This window comes from Mixophyes fleayi, chromosome 5, assembly GCF_038048845.1.
Source record: "Mixophyes fleayi isolate aMixFle1 chromosome 5, aMixFle1.hap1, whole genome shotgun sequence".
NCBI classification, from domain to species: domain Eukaryota; kingdom Metazoa; phylum Chordata; class Amphibia; order Anura; family Limnodynastidae; genus Mixophyes; species Mixophyes fleayi.
Window position 1 is genome coordinate 172,035,986 of NC_134406.1, and position 22,268 is coordinate 172,058,253.

General features: G+C 42.8%; 1 protein-coding gene across 1 annotated transcript in view; it reads left to right on the forward strand.

The window, feature by feature from the left end:
- Nucleotides 1–20,990, forward strand: part of RIOK1 (RIO kinase 1) — a 59,103-nt gene extending 38,113 nt beyond the window's left edge. Inside the window, exons 15-17 of the mRNA XM_075213031.1 lie at nt 746–799; nt 4,438–4,581; nt 18,895–20,990. Of these exons, the coding sequence (XP_075069132.1) occupies nt 746–799; nt 4,438–4,581; nt 18,895–19,005 (309 nt within the window). The 3' untranslated portion in view covers nt 19,006–20,990. The remainder of the gene's footprint in view (nt 1–745; nt 800–4,437; nt 4,582–18,894) is intronic.
- The last annotated feature ends 1,278 nt before the right edge of the window (nt 20,991–22,268 follow it).

A 22,268-nucleotide genomic window follows, 5' to 3' on the forward strand; every position in this document is an offset into this window, starting at 1 on the left:
ACGTATTGCCTTGACTTTGTAACAGTGACTGAAAATCATTAACAGCCAGATAGATTGAAAAGCTCTGATTATTTTATACAACACTAGAATGGTCTTCCCTCGAATAATTAAATCCTTAGATTTTGATTGTGGAGCACCCTCCTTAGCTTTCACTTCCTGTGTTGTGCTGCAGATTGTAGATGGTTAATAGGTTTTGGGCAAGGTGAATGGAGCTGGTATCCTGTGAATAGTAAGTAAATTGCAGTTTTCTAGTGGAATTTAAAAATAATTTTGATGGAATTGTCTGAAGCAAACAGAATTTCTAAAATTCTATTTAATCATTAAATATATTTTAGTTGAAGTGAGCTGGTATACGGTGGTATGCCATACCGCCACTTCTACTACTGCCTTCATTGTAAAACTTTCAAATTCCATTCACTTACATTTTCCTTTCTGCCACTTCTAAATTTCCATTGTGTGTGTGTATATAGATCTATTGAAGCAATAATGGTACATATACTTCTACAGAAAAAAAAAAATATATACAGATTGCTCATAGCGTTTTAAAAGTCTAGTGCCCCCATCTATCTAAATAATGAGAGGGTATACGTTTCCCTACACTAGTGAACATTAGGTGCAGCTAGCATGGATTCAGCATTCTGCTAGATAATATTCCGTATATGTTGATAAAACTCCTTTTTAAAGAAATATTTCTTTATACTAATGTTTTTGTTTTGTTTTTTTTCATTTTTTGTTGTCATTTTAGATTCTTTATCAGACTGTGACTGGCCTGAAGAAAGACTTGTCAGGTGCTGAGATGGTAAGAGATCTACTTTTTATTTTTATTATTTCTGTGAAATGACGCTCTTGCAGAACTCCAGTTTAAAACTAAAGACAAGATTGTTGTAACTAGTCATTATGTCCGTTAAGGTGATTTGTTACGTGATAGCTCCTACACTCGCCCAATTATGCAAATTATATTTGTTGATTGTATTTATCAATTGATGATTGTGCTGTCCCTCTGCTCTACATAATACACCACAAATGGCTTGCAGCTTCATAGAGACTATTCCATGAGTTTACGATCTGCCTCCCTGGTGTGCTATCACGTCTAACATGACACAAAGCAGGGAAGCCAGAGGAACACCACATAGTGCTTATTCCACTATAATCTGCTATTTCTGCACATTACAAGGAAGCCAGAAAACCACCATTCACTACCCCCTCCAATTTTTTTAATGTGTGAGTGAAATATTTTAGTTGCGCAAAAAGCTTGCATTCATTCCATTCTCCAGTGTGTCCATTGTACCATAGTAGCCAGTAGTTGTATCCATTTTCCTTGCTGCGACTTCCTCAGTAACATAGCATTTGGCCAGACAATTGTATTAATAATATCGGACTCCTAAAACTAGTTAAAGATCGAGTTGTGTTAAAATTAATACTTTAGTTTGTCGGCTCAGTTAGCTTTAGAGATTTGGAAGCAAATTGAGAAGTGCTGGAGTAAGTTTGTTGAATATAAAGACAGAGCTAAGTAAAGTGTTTAAATCTGGTGCATTATACTTAGGCTAATGTCAGTGTAACATGCACAGTGCTGACTCATTAATGTTTATTCTCCACCAGAGTGAGACTGTGAATCAGTGCACGATCAATAATAACCATATATTGGTTGCTGTAGCTATATTTAACTAAAATATAGGACACCTGCGCTTCCTAAAGAAAAATATTTTGCAGCCAAAAGGAAAAAGATTTTGGAGATAAAGGTCCCAATCTCCTAAGATATTTGATAACAATAGTATCCCTGGTGCAATAAGGAGACCAACGTCCTCCTTGATCTCTCAGCAGCCTTCGACACCGTTGACCACCCCCTCCTCCTCCACACCCTCCATTCCTTTGGCCTCTCCGGCCCAGTCCTGTCCTGGTTCACGTCTTACCTCGCTGACCGATCCTTCTCTGTCTCTGCCTCTGGGTCTCTCTCCCCCCGTCCACCCTTCCAGTCGGGGTCCCTCAGGGCTCTGTTTTGGGACCCTTACTCTTCTCTCTATACACCTCTTCCCTGGGTGAACTCATCAGCTCCTATGGCCTCAACTACCACCTCTACACTGACGACACTCAACTTTACATCTCCTCTCCTGATCTCTCTCCCTCCCTCCTCTCTAGGGTGTCCGCCTGCCTCTTTGCCATCACCTCCTAGATGTCCACTCGATTCCTCAAACTTAACCTTGCCAAAACTGAACTCCTAGTCTTTCCTCCCCCTCATGCCTCGCCCCCTTCTGACCTCTCTATCACTGTCAACAACACCTCTATCTCCCCTGTCCCCCAACTTCGCTGCCTCGGTGTCATCCTCGACTACTCTCTCTCCTTTGGCCCCCACATTCTCTCTCTTGCTAAATCCTGCCGCTTCCAGCTGCGGAACATCGCTCACATCCGGCCTTTCCTCTCCCAAGATGCCACCAAATGTCTTATTCACTCTCTGATCATCTCCTGCTTGGACTACTGCAACCTCCTCCTTACTGATCTCCCCCTCTCTCATCTCGCTCCCCTTCGATCTTTACTTAACGCAGTCGCTAGGCTTATCTTCCTTTCTCGCCGCTCCTCTTCCGTCTCCCCCCTCTACCTATCCCTTCACTGGCTCCCATTCCCCTACAGAATCCTGTTCAAGCTCCTCACTCTTACATACAAGGCCCTCGCCAACGCCACTGCACCCTACATTTCCACCCTCCTCTCTATTCATGCTCCATCCCGCCCTCTCCGTTCTGCCAATGACCGTCACCTCTCTTCCCCCCCTGATCACCTCCTCCCATGCGCGTATCCAAGACTTCGCCCGCGCTGCCCCCCTCCACTGGAACAAGCTCCCTCCTTCCATCAGAACTTCCCCTAATCTGTCCAGTTTCAAACGGGCTTTAAAAATCCACCTTTTTCTTAAAGCCTTCCAGTCTCCCACTTAACTTCCTACCTTTTCTTCTGCCTCTTTCCCCTTCCCTTATCCTCCATTCCTCCTTCTCTCCCTCTCTCCCTCTCTCCCTCGTGTCTCTCTGTCTGTCTACCTCACCCCTTAGATTGTACGCTCCTTTGAGCAGGGTCTTCTCTCCTCCTGTCTTCACCACTTTTAACTCTGCTCTCCAGCTACCTCGCCCTCCTCCTCGAGGACCCTCTTCCCCTTGTCCCCTCTCGCTCCCTCCTCCTCCCTCTGGGGGTCTCCCTGTCACCCGTGCCATCCCTCTTGGACTCTGTCTTAGGAGGACCTTCCCCTCTCCCTTCCCCCGCCCCCCTAGCTGTGCTTTGAGCTCACTGAGTTACTGTGCTTATTGTTTACTGTACTGTACTGTGCTGTCTCGCCTCGTATTGTAACTTCGTTTGTCCCTGTGCGGCGCTACGGACACGTAGTGGCGCCCTATAAATAAAAATTAATAATAATAATAATAACGTACCCTTAGATAATATAAAATAACAGTTTTAATGTATTGTATATGAAACAAAGGTACCTTTAACGTCTGATTTTGATAAGTGATTGATTTTATAGCTGATCAAACATTACTTTTTATTATTTTGCATTTCATCCTTCAGCTAGACAATGCAAGACTAATTAAAATCATGGGGATACAAGGAAACATGTATATCCCCTGTGCTGTTTTGCATTTAGCTGATGCTATAGAAATATCACCGAGCATATGATAGATTAACACGGTAGTACAGACGGATACTGTCTTAAATATCGATTTTTAGATTTTATATTAGGTTCTTGGTGTTAATTTTACTGATACGATTTTAGTAAATGTTTTAGATTTTTTGTGAACACACTATTTTCAATATGTGCTATTTACCTGTCACTTTCTACCAATGTTTCAACCAATAAATGTGCATCTAATTGCTACGAATTGCTATTGAGCCAATATGAAAGCCTAGGACCAGGCAGAACTGGACTTGCTGTGGAAAATAGCAGATCTGATTATCTATAGATTTAGTGCAGTTGCTTTGGACAGAGAGCAATCATTACTCCATGGCCCCTTGGCTACCGGAGCACTGGTTGTTGAATGCTGATGGCAGTTGGGACTAGGTATATATGAATCCTTGCACTGCTCTTAATTTTTTTTGGGCCTAATATCATCAAATGGTCTCTATGCTGCTGTAGGCTGAGTGGTAGAGCTGCAATGAAAACACACAGTTCAATAAAAAAAAATTGTGAAAAAGACTTTGTGACAGCTCTCACAAATATTCTCTTTCTATAGGCTTTTAGGAAAGTGCTTGAAACTCAATTGTATAGCATAGCATGCAACAACTGACCTATTACCAGCATATCTTCTATGAAGGTCTTGGGTAGTTTGCATATTAAAAAGTTGACTATTTGGTATATTTCATATTCCCTCGGAATTGATGACTGTGTGTGTATATGTATATATATATATATAGAATTAGGACAGGATGCATTTAACATATTTCTTGTATGTATTGTGTGTTCAGGTACCAGCTTTACTGCAGAACAGTGACCATGGGCAGCAGGGGGGATCAGACTCTGATGCTGACAGTGGAGATGAGTCTGCTACGGACTCTGAAGATGAAATACACCCAAAAGATCAAAGTCCTAACCCAGAAATGGATAAAAAGGTTAGGAGATCGTTTTGTATTATTGTTTCCGTTAGTTCAGATGATCAGATAACTTATGTTAAATTGTACATGTTTTAGCAAATACATGATATTCATAACCTGTATAATCTGCCCTGTGGTTCTCAAATCTGCAACAGTGTTTTGTGAATCTTCTCCATAGAGCTCACCTGGATTGTTAGTACATGTTCCATTGGCTGAGCTAATAAACAATGCACCTGAGCCTTTGTAAACAGAAGTGACGAGACCCAGCCATAAGTTTGAGAATCAACACTTTATTGTAACCACAATCACTGCATCCATAACTTTTTCATGTGTTACAGCTAGCAAGACCGATGCCATTCTGGGACCCCCCCCCCCCTCTTTTTTTTTTACAAAATCACAAATGCTGATTTCTCCCCACTATTTTCCAAACTTTTAATCAATCATCTGTCCAGATGTTAATTATGTGAATTTCTCAGCAGGAATTACTTTCGCAAAATCTTTACTTGGCACATTGCCTGTTACTGCTTAAGTAGGTCTTTTGTCTGAATATTTTTTTTTTTTTCATCAGATGTAAAGTGCTCTCTCATTGTTCAATGAATGATTGTATCTTATACTGCGCCCCCTTCAGTCTAGCTGTTAAAAACTTCGGACCCCTTATTGATTGAGTTTATATGTTAACATATGGTTTTAAAATGTCCTTTGTTTAATAGCTCATTAAAATAAAGATGCCCATCTACTGTTCAATGAAATATGAATAGCAGTCAGCTTGTTGAGTGTAATCTTTTGTGGCAAAAGGTCATGTGTTCTACACAATCAGGCCTCATGTGCCTCCTGTGTGCATAAGAGCTATGGCCACACAAACAGGATAAAAAGGCTAGTTTTCCGACTGCATTTGGCAACCTGCCCAATTATGACATCTATTTAGATTGGATAGTTATCAGGCATCTTGTTCATTTTTGGGCTACACACTGTCATGGCAGACTGCAGTTAGCTTAAGGAAAGACTTATGACCGTGTTTATGACACCAGGAATTATGTGATGTGGGAAGGGTGAAGAAGAGCCAGAGTGGGATGTACGTCAGTGTGCATAGTGTATCTTGTGTGAAATTGCTCTGCACATGTCCAGAAAGTGGGTGCACGCATATGCTCCTTGAATGATTCTGGCACTTTGAGGTATGCAAACGCAGGCTGAGTACAGTAAAGGTGTGTGCACGCAAATGTGTCTAATGCAGACCTGCAGAAACATGCATATACGACTGTTAGGAGGCGTGTGCTTTGCACCTGCTGCAGGGGCAAGTGTGAATGGATTTTGAAGGCTTATTGTAAACCAGGCGCATACACTGCTGATGCAGAGGCGGATGCACCTTGAGTTGCGTATGGCTCTGCAAATGGACGGAAATGCGCTTTTAAGAGTAAGTTATTCCCATTTTGCGTCCAACTCTAGCCCCATTATGTATAACCTGCTGAAGTGATAATGCAAAAAGTGAGATTCTCATTCCGTGTTAAATTAATTACTTTACCACATAGGGGGACAAAACAGTGAATTAATCTTTGCACTTAATTCCTTGAATATAATTTACATATCTTTTCTTGCACAATGAATTTTTGAATGGAATTACAATTTCGGTAAATTCATTCATAGACTCAGCCCGCTCTTAGCTAGGATAGCCCCTATCTGACCATGTCCTTTCAACCGATGATTCAAAATTTTGCACACCAAACACCTTCATTTTGTTAACTTAACTTTATATTTTATTCAGCAATTGTAAGTAACAAACAGGAATGAGAATTGGGAAAGGGTAAAGCATTTGCAATCACAGTGGTAAACCATATGTGTAAAGTAATTAAACAGATATACAAACTGAAGCATGAAACAATACAAATGTAATATGTTAGGGGGGGAAAAGGATGGGTGAGGTGGAGGGTTGTTGATGTCGTCACATGTAGGGAGTAGTGGGCATTGTAAGTGCGATAGGAGTGTATGGGTTAACAGTGAAGCAGGTGGTCAGGATATTCAGGAGTTAGTTCAGGAGATGAAGTGAAGAAGGGTACATGTGTAACCAGTGGGCCCAGATCTGATGGAATTAATCTTCCCTATCATGCAGGTGGTAAGTAACTTTCTCTTTCATCCAGTCTGGGGGACACTGCTTACCATGGGGTTGTGGAGGGAGCTTGGGGAGTTGGCACCTAACTAGTTAACTTTTAGTACTGCCGACAGACCCCTCCCCTCTACAATCCCCCTGCCTCTTCCTCTTCCTGTCAGTTTTTTTTAGGTGCCCATGGAGTTGGGCAGTGTTTTAGTACTGTAGGTAATTTTTAACTTTTATTTTATTCTTTTAACTTTTTTTTACAGGTGGCAGAGCTGGAGTGTGTTCTAATCTAGAGAACACACTCACAGCAGAGCAGCGCAGGCACTACCCTGTCAGATGAGAGCCAGCGGCTCTCACTGACAGGGACAGGAGGAGATTGAAGAAATTGGTGCCTGAATTAGGAGTGACAAGCGGTCTCACGGACCACTGTCACTCCTGGAGCCTCCCCGATAACCGGCGCTGCCACTGCAGGCATACAGCGCCGGTTATCGGATAATGCATTGACGGCGGCCATCTTGGATTTGGAGGAGAGGAGAAGGGGGCTATACCAGGATCCCCCCTCATACATAGGAGGGGGCATCTGGTATTATCTGCTGCGGAGACCTCCCCTGGAGGTCTCCACTACTCTGCCACATAATACTTTTAATTTTTTATTCAGACACAGAATCGCTGCAGAGGCAGCATTACTGAAGGGGGGGAGCTAACACATAGAGCTCCCCCTCCTTCTAGAGAGAGAGATGGTTTATTCCAGTCTTCTGGCGCCAAGGAGAAGCCCGGGAAGAGAGAACAGATCTGAGGGAGCAGGCACCAGGAACTGCTGTTGGACTTCTCCCCTGTTTGGCCTATGGGCTAAGTATCTGATTTATTTAAACACATATTCTGTATTGCTGTGTACAAGTGGGCTAGTAGGAGTTATATTATAGTTCTCCTACTTGCTTAAGTATTATTTTGTGTTTAAAATTTTACAAGTACAACTTTTATATCTAGATTAGTTGATTACTTGTAGTTTACACTTTTCTCTCCACACATTTATATCTCTCTCTACTCAGCTAAATTTAACAATTTAAGTCTGTGTGTTTGGTGTGCCTTTCTTTATTAAGAAATGTCAGAAAAGGGAAAGGGCCCTATTGCAAAATATTTTACATGTTCTAAATGTAATGTAAAATTACCCTGTGGGCAGGAGGACCCGTTGGCGCTCTGTCTGCGAGGCAGGGGTCCCCCCTGCGCAAACCCAGCATATTTCAGCCCCACTGACGGAGGAACCGGCCTGGATGACCTCCCTGTCACAGTCGGTTTCCTCTTAAGCACAGATGGTTTTTCAATCTAATCAATTGCTATCTACTGTGGCTACTTCGGTGGCTAATAATACTAGTACTAAGTTGGGCCTCCCTGTTACCACAGGTTCTATTGGAACGTCTATACCAGGACCTTCCTCTGCTCATACAGACCAAGCCCCTGTTCCCACAGAACCGGCATGGTCTGCAGCATTTATAAAGGGTTTGGATAAACTAAACCAGTTACTTGAATCCCCAAACATTCCACCTGCTAAAAGAAGGAGGCCTAGATCTGATAATACCCTTATGGTCCTTTCAGACTCTAAGGAGTTTTCAGAGGAAGAGGGGGAAATTAATTCTGATCCTGACAAGGTTCAACCTTTGGAACAGGAAGAAAGCTCTAAAAGCCAATTTATTAATGATTTGGTTTTAGCAGTGAGACAAGCGTTGGACCTCCCAGAACCGGAGGATACTACTCCTAGAGACAGAAGTCTATTTAAGAAGGCCAAAAGAAAGACTATCCGTTTTCCCCCTTCTGAAGAGCTTAGGGATATTGCAGAAGGAGCCTGGAAACAGCCTGATAAGAGGTTTTCTGTTCCCAAAAGGTTCTCTTCCCTGTATCCATTGCAGGAGGAAGATGTGGTTCGCTGGGAGAGTATTCCAAAAGTGTATATTCCAATAGCCCGATTGGCCAAGCACACTTTACTTCCAGCTTCAGGTTCTGCATCTCTGCAGGATGTCAATGACCGCAGAGTGGAATCCCAGCTAAAATCTATATTTGCGGCTGCGGGTTCTGCCTTTAGGCCCACATTTGCTTCAGCTTGGGTGGCTAGAGCCATGGAAGCATGAGCAGACCAGCTGGCAGAGGCCTTGCAGGACTCTGATTTACTTCCCCTGGCTTTGCATTTGAAGGAGGTATCGGGGTACCTTTATGAGGCGGCCCAGAGCTCAGCGGCTGTATCCTCTTCTATTCAGGCTGCATCTATTTCAGCAAGAAGAACGTTATGGCTGAAATACTGGGAAGGAGATGCGGAATCAAAGAAGTCCGTGGAAACCATTCCTTTTTCAGCAGCAGGTTTGTTCGGCCCGGAATTGGATACCCTGATCTCACACGCAACGGGGGGCAAAAGCACTTCCTTGTCGGTATTTCCTAGCAGGAGCCGAAACCCTCGGGTCAGCTCCTTTCGTCAGCCCTTTCGGGGGACCTCCTTACCTAGAGGACAGTCCTTTAGAGGCAGACAGCCAAATTCTCGAGGCTCCTCTGCCAGGGGGAGATCCTCGTTTGCAGCTAGGCGCCAGGCCTCCAAGACTCAGGAGAAGCCTGCGTCCTGACGACCACTCTGTCCCGGAGGGGGGACGTCTGTCTTTGTTTCAGGAACAGTGGGCAGCGTCCTCCCAAGATCCTTGGATTCGGGGTATTATATCAGAGGGGTACAGGATAGACCTGCTGGGCCCGGTCCCACGTCGTTTCTTCCTAACTCCGCTACCACGAGATCCATCAAGAAGGCAGGCATTACAGGATTGTGTCGCCTCTCTTCTTTCTCAAAGAGTTATCTGCAGGGTCCCAGATTACCAAAAAGGACAGCGGTTTTATTCAAACCTGTTTCTGGTCAAGAAGCCGGACGGCTCCTTTCGTCCCATCCTAAACTTAAAGGGTCTCAATGTGCACTTAAGGGTGGACGAATTTCGGATGGAATCCCTAAGGTCGGTGATAAACGGCTTAGAGAAGGATCAGTTTATGGCGTCTATAGACATAAAAGACGCATACCTCCAAATTCCCATTTGGATCCACCATCAGTCTCTCCTAAGATTCTCGGTGGGATCCTTCCACTATCAGTTCGGGCTCTCCCCTTCGGCCTCTCAACAGCACCGAGGGTTTTCACAAAGATCATGTCAGTTATGGCATCATGTCTTCACCTTCAGGGAGTTCAGGTCGTGCCTTATTTGGACGACCTGCTCATCAAATCCTCCACAGAGAATTGCTTACATCATCACTTATCCCTCACCTTGGCGGTTCTCGAGGGCCATGAGTGGCTAATAAATTTAAAGAAATCCCAGATGGTTCCATGTCAATGCATGGTTTTCCTAGGGCTTATTATGGACACCAGCCAGCAAAGTGTGTTCCTACCTATCGAGAAGATCAGTTCAATTCAGAGTATAACTCAGGTCTTGTCTTCTCCCAACCCCTCAATGCACTTGTGCATGCGGCTGCTGGGAAAGATGGTGGCCTCCTTCGAGACCACCCCCTTCGGTCGAGCCCATTCTCGTTGTTTTCAGTGGGATCTATTGACGAAATGGTCAGGATCCCACCTACGTTTGGATCTCCAGAGGATCTCTCTATCTCCAAGGGCGAGAGAATCGCTTCAGTGGTGGCTGATTCAGGATCACATGACAGTGGGCAGGTCCTTTGCTCCATGGCCATGGAACATAGCCACGACGAACGCCAGCCTGAAAGGTTGGGGGGCGGTAATTCTGCACCTCTGGCTCCAGGAACTTTGGTCGGTTCAGGAATCAGCCCTATCTATAAACGTGCTGGAGTTGAAGGCTATTCTTTTGGCCCTCCGGGGGGCCCAGTCCCTCTTTCAGGGCCACCCTGTCAGAGTTCAGTCCAACAATGCCACGGCCGTGGCATATATCAACAGGCAAGGAGGAACCAGGAGTGCAACGGCAATGAATATTGCAGCTCAAATTTTGGTTTGGGCAGAACAATTTGTTACAGCAATATCGGCAGTTTTCATTCCAGGAATAAAGAACCAGATGATGCCGGGGGAGTGGTCACTCTATCCGGAAGTTTTCCAGTCTCTGGTTCAGAGGTGGGGTCTTCCGGACATAGATCTCATGGCCTCCAGACACAACAGAAAGGTTCACAGGTTTTGCGCAAGGACAAGAGACCCCTTAGCGGTGTCAGTGGACGTTATGACAATGTCATGGGTGTTCAGGTTGGGATCCCTGTTTCCTCCGATTTCCATGCTTCCTCACGTACTCAGACGAGTAAGGCAAGGCGGTCTGCCAGTAATTCTAATAGCTCCCTCATGGCTGTGCCGAATCTGGTACGCGGACATAATCTCTATGGCGGAAGGACAAGGTTTTCGTCTTCCGTCTCGAGACGACCTTTATCTGCAAGTTCTCTTCCGTCACCAGAATTTACCTCGGCTCAGTTTAACGGCATGGCTGTGTGAAGCCAGCCTCTGGAGGGCTAGAGGTTTTTCCTCCAGCGTAGTGAATACTATGATGCGAGCCAGAAAGCCAGTTTCAGCTCGCATCTATCACCGGATTTGGAGAGCCTACATCAGATGGTGCGAAAATAAGACATGTCACTCGTCCTCTTTTCACCTCCCTCGCTTGTTGGCTTTCCTTCAGGATGGCCTGGAAGCAGGGCTTCGGTTAGGTTCTTTAAAAGTTCAGGTTTCGGCTCTGTCAGTATTTTTTCACCTGAAATTAGCGGATTTACCAGATATTAGGACTTTCCTCCAGGGAGTCTTGCATATTCAGCCTCCCTATGTTCCGCCCACAGCACCATGGGATCTCAACCTGGTACTGGATATGCTTAAGGGGCCTCCTTTTGAGCCATTACTTGTGGCAGATTTGAAGTGGTTGACCTGGAAGGTTCTCTTCCTTTTGGCTATCGCATCTGCACGTAGGGTTTCGGAATTAGGAGCTCTGTCTTGTCGGGAACCATATCTGGTTTTCCACGAGGACAGAGCGGTGTTAAGAACCCTCCCTTCCTTCGTTCCAAAAGTAGTTTCGGCTTTCCATCTGAACCAGGAAATTGTAGTTTCGGTCTTCTCATCTACTTCCCATTCGGATCAACAGTCTATGGAAAAGTTAGATGTGGTTAGGGCTCTCCGCATTTATGTCAAGAGAACTTCTCAGATTAGACGTACTGATTCTCTGTTTGTTCTTTATGATGCTAGTCTCAAGACAGTCCATTGCAAGATGGATTACGGAAACCATTAAGCAAGCTTACATAAAGGCTAACCGTCCTGTGCCGGAGAGACTTACGGCCCATTCCACCAGATCGGTAGGGGCGTCGTGGGCAGCGAGAAATGGGGCTTCTGCAGACCAGCTGTGCAAGGCAGCCACCTGGTCCTCTGTCCACACCTTTACAAAATTTTACCAGTTTAATGTATTTGCATTTGCGGATGCAAATTTCGCTCGTAATGGTTTACGAGCGGGATTTTCAGAGTAGTCCCACCCTTAGGGGGCTGCTTTAGAGCGTCCCCATGGTAAGCAGTGTCCCCCAGACGGAATCAGAGAAACGGATTTAACGTAAGTACATAAATCCTCTTTTTTTTTTTTTTTTCTTTTCTTTCCATGCTAGCAATAAATCAGTTGTAAGATTACAGTGAAGGGACGTGGGGAGATTTATCACATTTCCACAATTTGGCAATCAGACAGCGCACCATGGCATGAGAGGCCAGTTTTGCAGAGTGAGTGTCTTTCTAATAGGACACTGGAGGAGGGAGGACAGAAGGTTAATGACTTTATCTGAGAAGGACATTTTCGGCCAAACCCACCAGGTGTGTTCCCCTTTTTCCACAGTCTCGCCTGCAATCACGGGAGGTAGTCTGATATGTTTTAGAGAGTTTATTGGGAGTTAGATACCATCTGAAATAAACTTTGGAAGCATTTTCTTTGATGATGGTAGAAATCGAACTAGAGGCCACACTCAATCTGATGGCCTCCCAGTAGTCCTCCGGTGGTGGGCTAAGGACCCCCTCCTATTCCCTCTCGTGCCTATTTCCAGAGTTCAGCTTCGGAAAGATTCCGTGCAGAGAGTTGGTGGTTTTGGTGCCGTAAGAAGAGGTGGGAGGGAAAGCCCCAGCGGTAGCGAATATTATTATTCCGGGGTATCTGGTCACAGGTGCAAGTTCTCTGCGTCTGGCAAGGATGACTGAAGATAGATCCTGAAATATCTGTAAATGGTGACCCTCATACGTCAGAGACTGCAGTTTCCTAGCCCCACAGACGATCAATTGCTTATCTGTGTAAAAGTGATTTCATAGAATGATGTCTCTAGACTGATTTTGGTCCGCTGGTCTGGGCTTCAGGGGCCGATTATCCATATCTTCTTGGTGGTCTTGTATAGAGACCAGTTCGACTTTTGATATGTAGAATATCCTCCTCCATTCCATTCTGGGAGGTCACAATGGCTTCCAGTCACTTCTCTTCTTGGTCGGTACGGTAAATAGAGGTAACCTCAGGGTGCAGGGAATGAAGAGCAGTTTGGACATCAGCATGGATCAAAGACTTGAGTTCATTCATTTCCTTTATGAGACTCAAAGTTCTGTCTGGTGATGGGAGCAGTATCATCATCCTCCAAGTCAGATTCAGTGGAGGTTTGTGAGAAACTACCCTGTCCGACCTGGGAGCAGGAGTTGTCTGCTTGGAAAAGTACTGAGGGGAAGGCCTTTGGTATGGGATTTTTTATTACCTTTAGGCATGGTGATTGCAGAAAAGACGCTTTGCCTAGAGGTATGCGGAAGGGTAAGTATAGTAGACCTGTACTGGGTGGATGAGTAGATTGCAGAAAGTATGCCCACTTGTAAGGGAGATATCACATGAGGCTTATTCAGCACAGTGGTTCAGTTCATTCCCCTCCCACTGACAAAATCTTGTGGTTGGTTAAAACATGCAGGGCTGTGTGGTAGTAGGAGAAGCGATCACTAGTGCAAGGCAGTAGGACAAACCACAGGTCTGAGAGAAGGCACCTAATAGCAGCAGTAAAGCCACTCTGGCCAGGCTTATTTATAGTAGTGGAGAGAGGAAAGTGGGTGGCTGGGGGGGGGTAACAGGAAGAAAGACTTACTCTCTTGAGTGGCTGAAGAGATGTCTCCCTGGGAGAACAGTACATGCAGCAGGCAAGGGGAGAAGCCTGAGGGAGGAGATCCAGTCCAGAGAAATGTAGTAGTGTAGAATCCCTGCTCTAGAGATACTGGAACGGATAGTGGTGACTTGACCAGGTCAGCACTGCAGATGAGCACAGTTACAGTCTCCCTTTGCAATGAGGCAGCAGTGGTAAAACATGTGGAGTGCAGCGTGAATGTTTCAATCCCCAGGATGGGTGTTCTACTGTCGGCAGTGGGGAGTCCAGCTGCTGGCACCTACACCACAGCAGTCCACTGGGGTCCAATCGGCAGTAGTAACCACTGGGAATATACCAGGAAGGGGAGCCGCCAGGTTCACTGTAAGATGGTGGGTGGGGAGGTGGCATTAGTGCTGAGCACCCTCGGCAGTTGAGGACCCCCTCACGATGGGGACCAGGGTCTGGAGAGGGCCTATGGCTGTAAGAACAGCCACTCATGATGGTGCTGCTCCCAGATGAAGGCTGATTATGGCAGACAGGGAACAGAGCACGGGCTGGATGTGGCATTTTGTAATGGCTGCTAAGCCATGCCCCCCAGACACCTTATATTTAATGTGCAGGTTCATGGACTTTTCATAAAAATGGGAGCATTTGCATAAAAATAAGCCCATGATGGCACAAAATAGTGTATGCTCCTTAAGGGCCATGAACAATCGTCTTCACACATGCAGCCTCTTTTAGAAGCTGAACTACAGGTTAAAAGAAACAAATTTAAACCCCAATATAAAGTAATTTAATAGGGAGTTTGTCACTTAACTGATGCCTGGTTGATGCTGGTCTTGGGCGTCGTTCCAGAATATCCCATGAATGCTTGATTGGGTTCAGATCTGGTGACTGAGAGAGCCTTGACATGTGTATTACATCAGTGTTACGCTTGTCAAACCATTTGGTGGCCATATGTGCACTGTGGTAATCATCCTGGAAGACACCACTCCTGTCATAAATGAAATACTGCAGCATAGAGTGAAAATAACCACTTGGGACCATTAAGTGGCAATTAGCATTGATCTAGTCTTCTAACAGACACTCAGGTTGACGGCACGTGTGCATTGCTCTGTTTATCAAGAACATGGTGAAGGATGATTCATTTGATCATACCACTTTCCTCTACTGGTCAGTAGTCCAATGGTCGTGCTCTTTGCACTTCTGAACTCACAAACATGCATTGCCAGATGTGATGGGCGGTTTATGTACTGCAACTAAACTATCATGCTATGTGGAGTTCTCGTCAGACTGTTTTTGGCGAAACTGGCTGCCCATGCCACAGGTTGAATTTTACAGTCTGTTGGTCTGAAATTGATCACCTGTTTTGCCTTGCACTTCAAATGAAGATACAGATTTCATAATCCTGGAGAGTGCAATTCTGCTCACTGTTGCCCTTTGCAGCTGATGTACTTCCCTCTTGTGTTCTATGTGGATATCACCTTAGACACGTCTGCTTCTGGGACAATAGCAAGCTGAGTGGTCTAAAAAAGCTGGACCACAAACAAAATATCCAGTTATAGAATGAATTTAAAATCGTGTGCAGTATAATGTGGTTTGCAAATAATCATCTAGTGCATAAAGTGATAACATAATAAGGCACAATGAAGTTTAAATCTTCAACTTGATATGCATTAAAATATCTTGAGTTATCTCCAATGAAGGAAATTGTTCAGTTTAAATCACATTAAAATAATAACGTCATTTGACTCATGCATGAAATCTAATGAGGCATAATAAGAACTTCCCAGCTTGTCTGGCGGCTCTGCAATTACTTTTTTTAATTTATTCTTACAACTCTTCCTTTGTTCACAATCTTTTTATTTTTTAAAATATTTTGTTGCACTAGTGTGATAATAAAACGAACGAAGGAGGGGGGCTGATCTATTACTTTTGTTTTGTCTTTTAAGATTGACAAATAAAGTTTGGTATGCTAAAAGTTAATTTCTTGTGGATTGGATTGCCTCAAGATGACACATTCTAATCGTTTAGTTTAAAATTAGGCCTGAGCTAATGTAAGGTGAGCGCCCCCTCTAGAACACCCAAATGATCAGGAATATGATTTCAAACGACAATAAATATTTATAAAAAAAAATTGATCTTTGTTATATGGAGCAAAATCCACTTTCCAGTGTGGATATAAACTTTATGGTTGAACACAGTTGCTCATGGTAGCGCCTGCTAAATGTGTCCCAAAAACCTAGACATAATTACAGACGTGACCCTGACCATGTTTGTTTTGCTTAAGTAACGCAAAAGTCGTATCTCTGTGGAAGTTCATGCTTTCAATGTGCTAGGTATCCCCGGCTTTTTTGGTCCGCTACCTGCATAAACTATGTAAACAGTTGGGTGGTACTGATGTTTTCCTAGCATATTTTTTGCTATATAACTACTAGTGGGTTTCTGCTTTGCATTCTGTATAGTGGATTTCTATGAACATGACTGGAGGCACAAAAAGATCCACGTTTTTCTTGCCAACTTTTTAGTTTAATATTAAACTATTTTTCTCTTGTGTTTCATTTGGGGTCACAGGAGTGGCAGACATAGGCCATACCTATTTTTTCTATTGTTTTATTTAGTTTTACTGGCACCTAAGGAACCCTTTTTTTTTAATTGTACATACCCTGCCTCCAGAGGAAAAGGAGCAGATGTCTGATCTGTCCTTACAAATTTCCAGGTGTCACTAGATAACTGTTTATGCTTCCCATACATTAGAAGAGTCAGAAGCACAACCCATGCTATGAGGTATTTTATTCGGCACAATGGTTGTGGAATGGAGCAGAGATAACATGGCGATTCATGGGGCATGGGCTCTACTTTCTCTTTCCTATTGTCACCTGACCTTCAGGATCCAATCAGGTTGCACATCTTCGCTCTCTCTTTTGTCCACACCTTTGACTGTAGACGCTAAGGGTTCTCAGGTGCTTTAATTCCTCTGGGCACCACCAGCAACATCTCATTGCCTTCTATTCCTTGTTACCATTGCTACAGCTTCTGTGGGACACAAGGTCTGGGCTCCACTCCTTCCCTTGGTTCAAGTTTGCACTTTTTTTTTATTTTCCTTTGTTATTAACATCTATTTATAAAGCACCAACATATTACATAGTGCTGTATATTGAGGGGTTCATGATGAAAATTAATATACAATGACATGAAAAGAAAGGTAAAGATGATTAGCCATGTGTTTCAGAAATGAAACACCTTCTCTGTGAGAAACCAGTGGATAGCAGCCTGCTCTCCTCTCTTGGCCAAAAAATGTTATAACTGGTTCCCAATCACTGCATTCTAGAACACTGTGCTTCTTCTGCACCGAGAAAAACAATTTGAAACTCATGGAAACCCTGGTGACATAAGTAGGATTCTGTGTATGATAGGTGCTCTTGCAGCAGTAATAGCACTGATTGTGCATGTGAGAGGTGCCAGGTACTAGTTTCCTGTATCTACACTTCTGCTGTGGAGGCTGGTGTATGATATGGTGTGTGTGTAAGAAAGATAGATAGATAGATATATAAATATTATAGAGCTGTATCGATAGATGGTATGTATATGCTGGCCATATGATCTGCTATCATAGTATGTTGTACAATAGATCAATAGATATATTTTCCATAGCCACACATTACTGATGTGTTTGACCCCATCAATGAACATTTTTTACGGTGTTTAAACCTGCTTGACAGGTATTGATTTCATGTTTTAAAGATACTAAAATTGAAAAATGACTACTCCACTTTAAAGGACCAATAAAATTTTTTCTATGGAGTGATACTTCTGTAATTTGCACTCTGTCTTTCCTGTACTACTGAACTGTTGTTCCTCCTTTATAATCTGTCAGTGACTTCTAAGTCAATTGGTGGGCAGGGCCAGGGCCTCCCATAACAATTATTGGCCTCCTGACATATTTTGATCCTGGGCCCACCTCTCCATCATCATCATCATCATCATCAACATTTATTTATGTAGCGCCAGCAAATTCCGTAGCGCTTTACAATTGGGAACAAACATTAAGTGCTACGGAATATGTTGGCGCTATATAAATAAATGATGATGATGAAACATTAAGAAAACAATACTGGGTAATACATACAGACACCTCTATCATCATCATCATCAGGTAAGAGAACCCTGCTCGCAAGCTTACAATCTATGGGACAATGGGGGTTGCCTCCAAAACTTACAGCGTAGGTTTATTGGTATCAACTGCATGTAGGTTTGTGGTGGTTAATACCAAACAATCGGCATTCCCTTGGCTCTGTCCACCAGACTCTGATTATAGATGAAATGTGCGTATCTGCATTTTTTCCTCCCATTCACTTAAATTATTCCGGCAGAGAGAGAACTTTTTTTTAGTAAACCATTACACATGTATTAATGTGGTGGTATTCTATCAGGTGGGTGGTAAGTTGATCTGGGTATTCCCAGTTACTGGAAGTCAGAAGATCAGCTGTAGCCTATAGATGGTACTGTAACTCTTACTGTACTGTAAAAAACTGTTTGAGGTGGAGTGGTGCAGTGAGCTTCTTCCTTGAGAAATGACAATGCTACACGGCATGTAGGTAGCCAAACTGCATGAAGGGCATCATGTCAACGAGGTTGTGACACATGGGGCTTCAGCGTTCATGGGCAGCGTGATTGAATGTTGTCAACGTATTTGAATTTTTCCAGACCCCAAAAAATTACAGGTAATTGCAACAGGCCCTCCTGACATTTGGCCCTGGGCAGGAATACAGAAGCAATATGAACCTTTGTGGCATATAACCAGCAGGAGAAATGAAGTTTCTCTACTTGCTTCTAGTTTTCTTCTATCCAGGAATTTCACATATATAGCATTTATACTTCTGGTTACATAATATATAGAGATAGAGATATATATTTAATATGTGTGTGTGTGTGTGAGAACTATTTCAGATTATTTTTTTTCCTGCTGTTTGCTGTCTACTTTGATCATGTTAATATTATTTTATGAAGCACTGCCAAGTCATTCTTTTCTTTGGCCTTGCTTGTGTGAAATTCAGCAGGGCTTCCGGTAGGTTTATATGTTTTACAGCTAGCTCTTAAATTCATGCTTTTCACCTTTTTTTTTTATAAATGTTTTTTTGGTTTGTTTTTTTTTTCAATAGGAAAGGAAAAAAATTATCAAAGAAGCACAAAGGGAGAAGAGGAAGAACAAGATTCCAAAACATGTGAAAAAAAGAAAAGAGAGAACGGCAAAAACAAAGAAAGGCAAATAGAGAGTTTGCTGATGTGCAGCAAGGTCCCATATGGACTTGCTGTGTAATACATCCATCTTACAGATGAGTTGGTAAAATTACACTGTGTGTATAGGCACGCAAATGCTTATAGTCGCATACATGTCCACAGCAGGTGGTGAAACATCTGCGCAGTCATGATTTCCTCAAACAAAGTACTTCACTGATTTAAAGGAAATCATTTGGAGAAATAAAACATAAATATTTTTTAACTTTAATTTACATATATGCATGTACACATTTAAAAAAAAAAAATATGTGCAAGTATCAGAATACATTTTTTAATTCCTGTTTGGCATATGTTTAAGTGCAGTCATAGCGCCATTTGGGATCATGTCAGATGATTGTAAATAAAACGCAGTATCAGCGTTTAATTATATTTCCAGTGATTGCCAATATTTCAGATTGACCCTGTGGTAAGCAAACCAATGGAAAATTAATGAGTGACAAAGGAATGGATTGTGTAATATGGTGGCATAGTGGTTTGCATTATTGCCTTGCAACTGGGGTTGTGGGTTCGATTACAACCAGGGCCTTACCTGTGTAGAGTTTTTTGTTTTGTTTTTGTTTAAACTGTTTTTTTTGAAGGCTCATAGCAAAATAAAATCAACGTTGACATAAAGATATATTTCAAAGCTTTCCATTTTCATAGTTAAAAATAAAGGAATAGAAAGGAAAAGTAGAAGAATTATCGGAAGAAAAAATGGGAATGAGGGGAGAAGGGAAGACCTATTCACAGTTAATAGAGGCCTAATGGCCTTATGGGTTTGTATGTTCTACTAAAGTATTTTAATGAGCAAGGTAAGATGTGTACATGTGATAATATACATTTAATGATCTTTGTTTGCCACAAATATATAGGGGTATATTTACTAAACTGCAGGTTGGAAAAAGTGGAGATGTTGCCTATAGCAACCAATCCGATTCTAGCTGTCATTTTGTAGAATGTACTAAATAAATAAAAGCTAGAATCAGATTGGTTGCTATAGACAACAATTACCACTTTCAGTTTAGTAAATATACCCCATAGTCTTTATATCAGTCAGTTGTCTTGAACTCCAGTCAGGAGAGCCAGGTGACATGAAATTCTGAAGTTTTGTCAGCGTAGGAAAGTAAATCATCCATTAACATATAGTAGTCTATTCTCGAATACCAGTCTTTTTGAGTGTTGGAGAATTGAAATATTTCCAAAGGACATGTATCACCGCCTTAGCTGCGTTGTTTAGATGTCTTAGCAGTGAATTCTTAAATTTGCTTATAGGAATTTTAAATAAATTAATGAATCAGAAGGGAGGGTATAGAGAGGCTTCATAATTTAGAATGACTTTAGTGATGCAACATATACCCCAAATTTCTGAATATTGGGACAATCCCACCAGATGTGTAAATGAATTTCTACAGCATTAGAGCATTGTCAACAGACATCTGAGCAATTTGGGTACATCTCCTGAAGTAAACTCGGATGTCTGTACCAACAAGTTAAGATTTTGTATTGTGTCTCTACTATAGAGATGCTAATGGAGCACATATGAGTGGTTTGGGAAACTTTCTAGTGTGGGCTTCCTTCGGGTGCTCTACATTTCTCCCAGACCCAAAAATACATATTGGTAGGTTAATTAGCTTCTGACAAAAATAAACTTTTTGTATTTCTGTGTGGTAGGAAATATAGATTGTAAGCTAGGTCAGGGACAGATGTGAAATGATTAAATATGTATATGTTATATAAATAACTTAATAAATAAATACATTGCTAATAAATACCATTATGTATAGAAATATGCCTACCTTATAAGAGCTTGAGTACATTGGTGAATTTAGTCTGTTATAATTGTGTGTCACATGCGTTGTGAAGGGCTAAAATTTTGCAACGATAGTGCTCATTTTCTGCTCTGAGAAGAAGGCGATCTAGTGTACACAATTATACTGTAGATGGTTGAAAATGTAGTGAACTGCAATAAATGCTACAAGTCATTTTCTGTGTGGTACTATATCAAGTGTGTGTGTGTGTGTGTGCTTATATTATCCTTTTTTTTAACCATAGACAAACTAAATTTAGCCAGGACAATAATGTTCAGGGTCAAACCAGTACTCGGGACCATAAACGCTGAAAAAAAGCTTGTATTACCCTGTATTTTCATATTATACATTATAGGTATTAGATATCTATCTCAGTTTGATATAAATCTGATATAACAGAAGCCAGTATAGATTACAGTTTTTCTCTTTAGACTCCGTGGCAGCTCTCCCGCTTTTGTTAGGACTTAGCTGAAAGGGGTATATACCTTGACTCCTGATTTCTTTGTTGTCTCCTTTCATGTCCCCTCAAGCTTAGTAAGGCAGTGGGTAGTGTAGGGAGCAATTTTATTTCTATCCAATAGGAGTATAACTAGTTGCCCAGTGTAAATAAGGATGGGTCACGTTGTTCCTTTAGGGATGCCCACTGGGACATGTGGCTACCTGGGCTATTCTTTACCACATTTAAAACTGTACGGCGGCAGCTGGTAGCGTGACTTGAATGGCTGCTGCAATTTCCGGATCAACGCATGCATAGGAAGCAGGAGCTGGATGCCATTACAAACACTTGCCACCTGAATCATTGAGTCCTGCAGCATGGAGCCAGAACCTGCCTTGAAAAAGCCAAGATGCACCTGTCCTAGTTAAGCCCCTAGCTAGCTCTGTTTTCTTCAATGGGTATTAGATTAGTTAGTTGCTTATTTCAGAATAAGATTAGCAAGATTTAGTCTATTGTGACCAGATGGGTTTACTTAGCCACCTGGTCTCTGGGGGGGGAGAAGGTGAAGGAATGTTTTTCTTACACGGTTTATCTGGGTTTCTTTCTCACAGTCAGTAAAAGACTTACTGACCACTACTGCTGGTGTCACCTTGCCACCAGACACTTGCCGACTGCAAATTCCAACTGCGCAATAGTTGTAGGAGAATCTCGCTGCCACCACTAGGCTTTTTCACGGCACCTAGAACCGCTTACTTTTGGGTAGCTGGTATATCTGCTACAACGCTTCTTTGTTGTGGATTGGCTGGTACCTCCTGACCGGTAACTGTGGATCAGGACTGCTGATTAGCGGGCAGAGCGTTGACACAGATGCTGGGTTCAACACAGGACAGCAGGGGAACGGATTAGAGTGCAAGTTCTGCTGGTGATGGGATACAGCAGGCAAAAGGCACCAGGCAGAATGGTCAAGCAGTGATGTTTATTTGCTCAAGGGGTCCTTACAAGGACCATTATA